The sequence below is a fragment of the Phyllobates terribilis genome, unplaced genomic scaffold (genome assembly GCF_046119375.1).
Source record: "Phyllobates terribilis strain yellow unplaced genomic scaffold, ASM4611937v1 Scaffold_5__5_contigs__length_657084704, whole genome shotgun sequence".
NCBI lineage: Eukaryota > Metazoa > Chordata > Amphibia > Anura > Dendrobatidae > Phyllobates > Phyllobates terribilis.
The window spans coordinates 18,884,492-18,894,376 of record NW_027362765.1 but is presented as its reverse complement, the minus strand read 5'-3'; the positions used below and the strand labels follow the sequence as shown (position 1 = coordinate 18,894,376).

Sequence of the window (9,885 nt, the reverse complement as noted above, 5' to 3'; positions counted from 1 at the left end):
CTTGTGAGATGTATGCATGCCTTGAACAGCCGTTTGAGGGTGAATATGTCTGCGCTCGATGTCAGCGAGTTACATGTTTGGAAGCCCAGATACTGGATCTAAATGTGCAGCTAGCAACACTCAGGAGCATTGCAAACCTGGGGAGTATATTAGAGCTCACTGATATGGAGGAAGGTGGAGGTGGGGAAGATGAGGAGAGAGAAGTATGTAGCTGTGTAACAGTTAAAAGAAGGGGTAGGGGGAAAGGTGCCAGGGAGCCCAGTCCTGATCTGGCACAACCTAGTGAATATGCCTGTTTGGCTGATATTAGGATTGCTAGCCCAGGACTGGAATCACTATAGCAGGTCATTGCTCCTAGCAACCAGGAAGACAACTGCTCTAGGAAGGAGGGAAATAGGAGTGCAGCAAAGGTAAGACAGATATTGGTGGTAATGGACTCTATAATTAGGAGGACAGACAGGGTCATCTGCCGCTGAGACCATGAATGCCGAACAGTGTGTTGTCTGCTGGGTGCTCGGGTTCTGCATATTGTGGATCGGATAGACAAGTTACGGGGTGGGGCTAGGGAAAACCCAGCGGTCATGGTACACATCGGTACCAATGACAAAGTTAGAGGGATGTAGAAGGTCCTTAAAAATGATTACAGGGAACTAAGAGAGAAGCTGAAGGCCAGGACCTCCAAGGTTGTGTTTTCAGAAATACTGCCGGTGCCACGTGCGTCACTAGAAAAATAGCAGGAGCTTAGGAAGATAAATAAGTGGCTTAGAAATTGGTGCAGGAAGGAAGGGTTTGGGTTCATGGAGAACTGGGCCGACTTCGCTATTGGCATCAGGCTCTACGGTAGGGACGGGCTGCATCTCAATAGGGAGGGTACAGCTATGCTAATGGAAAAAATGGTCAGACAGATGGAGGAGCTTTTAAACTAGGATCTGGGGGGAGGGAGGGTATTCGTGCTAATAAGGGGATAGATAGAGTAGACTGAGAGAGTGGGACAGCAGGGGTTATAGAGGATCTAGGGGGGCTGGGATACGCAAGGAAAGTAGGAAGCTGAGTAGGAGTAACAAATGTGATAATTGTATTAAATATCTGTGGGCAAATGCAAGAAGTCTCGCAAACGAAATGAATGAACTGGAGACTCTTATGTCGGTCACGGGATATGATGTGGTGGGCATTACGGAAACCTGGCTGGATGAAAATCATTACTGGGTGACAAACATGGAGGGATATACTACATTCAGAAAGTACAGGAAAGACCAAAAAGGTGGAGGGGTTTGTATTTTTGTAAGATCCAACTAAAAACCTGTGCTCAACGACGAGATTGGAGGAAGCTGTGACAATGTAGAGTCAGTCTGGGTAAATGCACATGGGGATGGCAACAATGGAAATCTGGTAATTGGAGTTTGTTACAAGCCTCTTAATATAGCTGAACAGGCAGAGGATGAAATGCTGCAACAAATTAAAAATGCAGCAAATAATAGGGTCCTTTTGTGAGGGCTTTTAACCATCCAGATATTCAATGGGACATAGAATCTTCCAGTTGTGCTAAAAGCTGCAAGTTCTTATTCACAGTTCAGGATCATTACCTCTCTCAGCTGGTAGATGAACCAACCAGGGGAGGTAATCTTCTGGATCTGGTTCTGTCAAATAGACCTGATACAATTTCAGATCTATAGGTCTGTGACCATAATATGGTAAGTTTCAATGTAATATTCAATAAAACATTTCAAAAAGGAAATGCAAAAACCTGGAACTTGAGGAAAACTGATTTCAACAAATTAAGGGAAGAGCTTAATCATGTAGACTGGGAGCATGTCATGGTAACTGGGGATACCGAACGTAAATACGGCATGTTTAAGGAAATACTACAAGAATCCTGTAGAAAATTGATACCCTCTGGTAATAAAATGTCCAGGAATAAACAGAACCATCATGGATAAATAAGCACAAAGTTTAATAAGACCAAAACCAAGGGCATTCAAAATCTTGAAGGCCAAGAATACGGAAATAGCATTGCAGGAGAATAAAGACCTAAATAAGAAATTTAAAAAATAAATCAAGCTAGCAAAGTTATCTACAGAGAAAAAAATCACCAGCAACATTAAAATAAATCCCCAAAAATTTTAGAAATATATCCATGCCAAAAAGAAAAAAAACAAATGGTATCGGCTCCTTAAAAGACAGTAATAATAAGATAATTGTAGAGGACAAAGAAAAGGCTGAGATATTAAGCTCTTTAAACAGGGCAAAAAACAAAGTTCACCACCTGATATACAGTGCCTTGTGAAAGTATTTGGCCGCCTTGAACTTTTCGACCTTTTGCCACATTTCTGGCTTCAAACATAAAGATATAAAATTCTAATTTTTTGGGGAAGAATCAACAACAAGTGGGACACAATCGTGAAGTGGAACGAAAGTTATTGGATATTTTAAACTTTTTAAAAAAAAATAAAAACTGAAAAGTGGGGCGTGCAATATTATTTGGCCCCCTTGAGTTAATACTTTGTAGCACCACCTTTTGCTGTGATAACAGCTGCAAGTCGCTTGGGGTATGTCTCTTATCAGTTTTTCACATCGAGAGGCTGAAATTCTTGCCCATTCTTCCTTGCAAAACAGCTCGAGCTCAGTGAGGTTGAATGAAGAGCGTTTGTGAACAGCAGTTTTCAGCTCTTTCTACAGATTCTCGATTGGATTCAGGTCTGGACTTTGACTTGGTCATTCTAACACCTGGATACGTTTATTTTTGAACCATTCCATTGTAGATTTTGCTTTATGTTTGGGATCATTGTCTTGTTGGAAGATAAATCTCTGTCCCAGTCTCAGGTCTTTTGCAGACTCCTACAGGTTTTCTTCCAGAATGGTCCTGTATTTGGCTCCGTCCATCTTCCCATCAATTTTAACCATGTTCCCTGTCCCTGCTGAAGAAAAGCAAGCCCAGACCATGATGCTGCCACCACCAAGTTTAACAGTGGGGATGGTGTTTTGAGGGTGATGAGCTGTGTTGCTTTTACGCCAAACATATCGTTTTGTATTGTGGCCAAAAAGTTCGATTTTGGTTTCATCTGACGTGAGCACCTTATTCCACATGTTTGGTGTGTCTCCCAGGTGGCTTGTGGCAAAGTTCAAACAAGACTTTTTATGGATATCTTTGAGAAATAGCTTTCTTCTTGCCACTTTTCCATAAAGGCCAGATTTGTGCAGTGTACGACTGATTGTTGTCCTATGGACAGACTCTCCCACCTCAGCTGTAGATCTCTGCAGTTCAGCCAGAGTGATCATGGGCCTTTTGGCTGCATCTCTGATGAGTCTTCTCCTTGTTCGAGATGAAAGTTTAGAGGGACGGCCGGGTCTTGGTAGATTTGCAGTGGTCTGATACTCCTTCCATTTCAATATGATCGCTTGCACAGTGCTCCTTGAGAAGTTTAAAACTTGGGAAATCTTTTGTATCCAATTCCAGCTTTAACCTTCACCATAACAGTATCTCGGACCTGCCTGGTGTGTTCCTTGGTCTTCATGATGCTCTCTGCACCTCAAACAGAATCCAGAGACTATCCCAGAGCAGGTGCATTTACCGTATTTTTCTGACTATAAAATGCACTTTTTTCCTCCATGGGGCGTGGAGAGCACTGAGTATTCATGCTCCTGACGCGTCCCCTGGGCCGTGGGGTACTCGGTGCCGGGCTGGTCGTTGCTAGGGGAGATGTCACAGTGGCGGTGACCCGGTCCGTGACCCAGGGCGGTCAATCAAAAGGGGAATTAATTACAGGGGAATTAAAGTTCTTATATACAGTTCGTGATGCCACCTGTGGTATTCGGCAAAATGTAGCCGCCACTGCGGAGCAGATCCTCTGGAGCTGATGTCAGTGCAGCAGAGTTGGTTTAGCTCTCCACAGGTAGAGCTTAGCTCCAGGGCAGTGTAGATGTTAAAGATGTTGCTGTGTAGTGCAGGGGGTGATGGTGCTGCAGTAATAATTGACAGAGACAGTGGGGTGCAGTCTTCAGCGTTTACTCACAGTTGTTAAGTTCCTCAGGTTGCACTTTCTGGATTACGACCTACCACGTCACGCTGCGTTCACCAGGTAGGGGTTCAGCAAACTCCCAGGTGTTTCAAGAGTGCCTGACAAGACCCCATTCTATATGCCCTTCTCAGCCATCTTCCTGCGCTGGCCCTCACATTCTTGCCCTGCGCCTCGCCAAACAATGTCCCAAGCCGGTATCCTCGGATCTTTCTGGGCAACCTGGAGTTCCCTGGATCCTATGTGGTTACCTTTTTGGCGACTTACTGAAAGTACAGAAGCCTCCGGTTTCCAGTTGAACTTTGTAATTCTCACTGATTAGGGGCCAGTTCCCTCTGCGGCTCGATCCCTCCACCGCCTGGCAGATTCGGGTGTATGGGTGGCCTCCAGCACTGCCCGTACCCCTGGGATCCCTTCTTCACTCCTGGAGCCTTCCTCCTGCTCCTTTCCTCCTCAGTCTGTCCTGGGCCTCCCTGGCTAGGCCCTCCTCCTGAGCACAGCTCCTGCAGAGCTCCTGCTCGCTCTACTTCTCCTCCCAGACTGAACTGTCCTTTCAAGATGGCTTCTCTATTTATATCACTTCTTACAATGCTCCCCTGATTTACTTCCTCCACCCACACCCACTACATGGCTCCCCCTCACTTTGGTTCCCCCCACTCCAGCCAGGGACAGGGCTCACAGGGAAGCGACGCATCTTGCCCCTCCTGCTGGTCTGGAGTAGTGTTGTGTTGGATGCAGGTGTTAGGGTACCGGGCAGCACTCTATCCTTACCTGAGAGTGAGGTACCACACCTCTGGCTGAGATGCAGTACCTCTGTGGCGACTGAACCCGCAGGGGCACCACACTCCTTAATAGCGGCACACAGTGTAGCCGCAGTTTGGCTCCTGCTGTTGCCGGAATCGCCTGTGCCCGCTGTTAAAGGGCATGAATATTCAACCTCTATTCACGCCCATTGGCGTGGGGAGGGGGTGAATATCCACCCCCTCCCCAGCAGCAGGAACCGCAGCGTGGCTACGCTGTGTGCCGGCTATGAAGGAGCATGAAGTTACTGCTCTCCGCGCACACAGCCCTGGCATGGGGAGCAGTAACTTCTGGCAGCTGATCTCTCTCCTTGTGAGCCGCGCATGGCGTCACTCACATGGAGAGATCAGTGCGGGCAGACAGGACGCAGCGCTGGAGGAGAGAGAAGAAAGGTGAGTAGGAGTGTTTTTTTTTATGTGCAGCATGATGGGGATTAGGGGGACCATGCATACTAGGATAAGAATGAGGGGGCCATACATACCATGGTAAGGATGAGGGGGCCATACATAAAAGGGTAAGGATGAGGGGGCCATACATAACAGGATAAAGATGAGGGGGCGATACATACTTGGATAATGTTGAGGGGTGCATACATAACAGGATAAAGATGAGGGGGCCATACATACCAGGATAAGGATGAGGGGCCATACATACCAGGATAAGGATGAGGGGTGCCATGCATACCAGGATAGGGATTAGGGGTGTCATGCATACCAGGATAGGGATTAGGGGTGCCATGCATACCAGGACAGGGATGAGGGGTGCCATGCATACCAGGATAGGGATGAGGGGTGCCATGCATACTAGGATGGGGATTGCTGTGCCATGCATACCAGGATGAGGATTGCTGTGCCATGCATACCAGGATAGGGATGAGGGGTGCCATGCATACTAGGATGGGGATTGCTGTGCCATGCATACCAGGATAGGGATGAGGGGTGCCATGCATACCAGGATAGGGATGAGGGGTGCCATGCATACCAGGATAGGGATGAGGGGTGCCATGCATATCTGGATGGGGATTGCTGTGCCATGCATACCAGGATAGGGATGAGGGGTGCCTTGCATACCAGGATAGGGATGAGGGGTGGCATGTATACCAGGATAGGGATTAGGGGTGCCATGCATACCAGGATAGGGATTAGGGGTGCCATGCATACCAGAATAGGGATGAGGGGTGTCATGCATACCAGGACAGGGATGAGGGATGCCATGCATACCAGGATGGAGGGGTTCCATGCATACCAGGATGGAGGGGTTCCATGCATACCAGGATGGAGGGATGTCAGGCATACCAGGATGGGGACCACGTATAAAAGGAAGGGGGGGCATATATACCAGGATGGGGGATATTGTCAGAATTGGGGGACATTACCCCTATACCAGTGTCAGCAGAAGACCCCCTCCCCCTTAAAAGTGCATCATGAACACATTTTTTGCTTACATTTTTTTTTATTTTCCTCCACTAAAACTTAGGTGAGTCTTATGGTCTGGTGCGTCTTATGGTCTGAAAAATACGGTATACGGAGACTTGATTACACACAGGTGGATTCTATTTATCATTACCAGTCATTTAGGACAACATTGGATCATTCAGAGATCCTCATTGAACTTCTGGAGTGAATTTGCTGCACTGAAAGTAAAGGGGCTGAATAATATTGCACGCCCCACTTTTCAGTTTTTAATTTTTTTTAAAAGTTTAAAATATCCAATAAATTTCGTTCCACTTCACGATTGTGTTCCACTTGTTGTTGATTCTTCCCCAAAAAATAGAATTTTATATCTTTATGTTTGAAGCCAGAAATGTGGCAAAAGGTAGAAAAGTTCAAGGGGGCCAAATACTTTCACAACGCACTGTATATAGTTCAACACAAAAAGAAGTACGCCTGCATCAGAGCAATTTAAAAATTGACAAATCCCCTGGCCCAGATGGTATTCATCCACGGATACTGAGGGAATTGAGCTCAGAAATTGACAAACTGCTGAATCTCATTTTCTTAGACTCTCTGGTAACAGGGGTGGTGCCACAGGATTGGAGGATAGCTGATGTGGTACCAATATTTAAGAAAGGTAAGAAGGTGGATCCAGGTAACTACCGTCCGGTAAGTCTGACATCAGTAGAGTGCATAGTTTTTGAGGGCATCATAAGAGATGACCTGAAGAGTTATATCACAGAGAATAATATAATAAATGATAATCAGCACGGATTCATGAAAAATAGGTCGTGTATAACCAACATGTTGGGGTTCTATGAGGAGGTAAGTGCAAATCTCGATGTTGGTAATGAAGCTGATATGATTTATCTGGACTTTGCAAAGGCAATTGATACTGTATCATATAACAATGGGTAAGGAATTGGCTAAATGATAGGAAACAAAAAGTCGTCAGAAATGGTACATTCTCTAAATGGGATATAATCAGCAGTGGGGGCCACAGGGATCTGTGCTAGGGCCGATTCTTTTCAACCTCTTTATTAATGACCTTCTGGATGGGATTGAGAGTAAAGTGTCAGTTTTTGCTGACGACACCAAACTATGTAGGATATTAAAATCTGATCTTGACATTACGATATTGCAGAACGATCTGGATAAGATGACTGAAGGGGCAAACACTTGGCAGATGAGGTTTAATGTAGATAAATGTAGAGTAATGCACCTAGGACGGAGTAATCCTATTGCTGCATATACATTAAATGGGAGTATACTCGGGACTACAGAACAGGAGAAGGATTTGGGTATTCTTGTTACAAGTAAGCTGAGCATCAGTACTCAACGTCAAGCAGCTGTCGCAAAAGCAAACAAGATTTTAGGATGTATAAAAAGAGAGATAAAATCCCGCGATCCCACGGTATTGCTACCCCTTTGTAAATCACTGGTGAGGCCACATCTGAAATATGGGATCCAGTTTTGGGCTTCACATGTTAAAAAGGATATTCAGAAGATAAAGTCAGTTCAAAGGTGGGCAACTAGATTATTACAAGGGATGGAAGGCATCTCATATGATGAGAGGTTGGAAAAGTTGAGCTTGTTTAGCTTAGAAAAACGATGCCTCAGAGGAGATCTCATTTACATGTATAAATATAAGTGTGGTCAGTACAAAGGACTAGCACATGACTTATTCCTTCCAAAGACCATACTAAGGACCAGGGGGGCACTCATTACAGGGGGAAGAAAGTCGATTCCGGCACCTAAATAGGAAAGGGTTCTTTACAGTCAGAGCAGTCGGACTGTGAAATGCCGACCACAAGAGGTAGTAATGGCAGATACTATAACAACTTTCAAAAAAGGGCTGGATGATTTCCTCAATACACATAACATTGTGGGCTACAGTTAATTTAGACAAAATGTTACAAGTATAGTAGTACATTTAATATGATAATAGTAATTACATAACTAGTATCATAATTAGGTTTGATCCAGGGTTCTTGGACTGATCGCCTTTTCTCGGGGTCAAGAAGGAATTTCCCCTGTGACACAAATTGGCTGAATGTATCCTGGGGTTTTTGCCTTCTTCTGGATCAATAGATTTAGGCATAGAGATTTTAGTAATACCATTATAAGAATCATAAGAGTAATAAAAAATATAAAACTTATTTAAAAAAATAAATTATAAACAGGTAAATTTTTAAATGTATTAGTGCAGCAATAATAAAAAATGGTAATACATTGTGAGGCCAAGTCCCAATTAGTTAGTAAGTTAGTGTAGTGTTAGTGTAGGCAGTACAATTGGGGGAGAAAGGTTGAACTTGATGGACCTAGGTCTTTTTTTCACCTATGTTACTAGGTAACTAAATTTCATCCTGCAAAAATCATTCCCTCATTAGGTTGTATTGATGGGAAAATAACATTATGATTCTTGGAATGAGAGAAAAAAGGAAACAAAGCAAAAAAATGTCCCAGTCTCCAAGGGGTTAAGAGGTGTCACATACACGAGATACCAGGAATATACATTACACACCAGTAGTGCCAGGGTTTCCCGGATCTTCTCGTTCTCTGCACAGGTCATTAGGATGGTCACCTAAGGCTCTTTCTAGCCTGGAGGGGATGGATCTGAGGAAACCTTGTTGGAAATCCGGTGTCATAAACACATAAATGATTGGATTCAAGCAACTGTTAAGGTAAGCCAGGCTGATAGTGATAGTGTGTAATACATAGAATGTTATGTAATATACATGCAAGGGTATTAGTGGCAAGCTATAATATGGAAACCAGCAGATGAAGAAACACAATATAACAGCGGTGATGATCCTGGAGGATCTCTGAGATCTCCGGGATCTCTTACTTTTTCTAAGTTTGTAGAAAATGGTGACATAAGAGGTGACGATGATGAGAAACGGGATCACAAACATTGTAACGAATCTGATCCGCTGAATGGTCAGATGTAACTCTGGGTTATAAGATGTGGAATAGCTAAATATACACCATTCAGCTAGAGAACGTACCTGGTATCTATATACATAATACAGTGAACCGGCCACAATGAAGCTCAGCCCCCAGATGATCGCTGCCGTGATTCTCACCAGGTTACAAGATCTATGAACTTTGGCCCAGAATGGCCACATGACGGACACCCAGCGGTCAATGCTCATGGCTGTCAGTAGAAGAACACTGGCGCTCATGTTAACAGTAAACAGAAAAATGTTCACTATGCAATATTCAAAGTATGGGCGGTGTAAGAAAAGTGCAGCCCACTCAGCAATTCTCATGGGGAGAGATGAGCAGCACAGGAAGTCCGCGATGGCCAGGTGGAGGAACCACAAGGCACTGACTGTGTTCTTCATCCTGAATCCGGCAATCCAGATGACTAATCCATTACCGATAATCCCGAGAGCAAAAACAAGGCTGAATAATGTAATTGATGTCTTCTGCATAATGTTCTCATAATAAATTATCTCATCATACTCGACAGATGACCTGAGAAGACAGGTTAGGGTAGACATTAGGGAAATTCGGTATTTATAGTTTCATAAATTTCTACCTTATACATGAAGGATGGGGGGATGACATCAAAGTGTGATCACACCATCATGTTGTATAACAGGACATACAGTCATGGCCAAAAATGTTGGCAC

General features: G+C 44.4%; 1 protein-coding gene across 1 annotated transcript; it reads right to left on the bottom strand.

The window, feature by feature from the left end:
• Positions 1–8,763: 8,763 nt before the first annotated feature.
• On the bottom strand, positions 8,764–9,684 carry LOC141270847 (chemerin-like receptor 1). The gene is made up of 2 exons (XM_073680944.1): positions 9,292–9,684; positions 8,764–9,255 (listed from the first exon to the last, which is right to left on the bottom strand). Exons 1-2 carry the CDS (start codon positions 9,682–9,684, stop codon positions 8,764–8,766), a joined length of 885 nt encoding a protein of 294 aa, XP_073537045.1.
• Between the last annotated feature and the right edge of the window lie 201 nt (positions 9,685–9,885).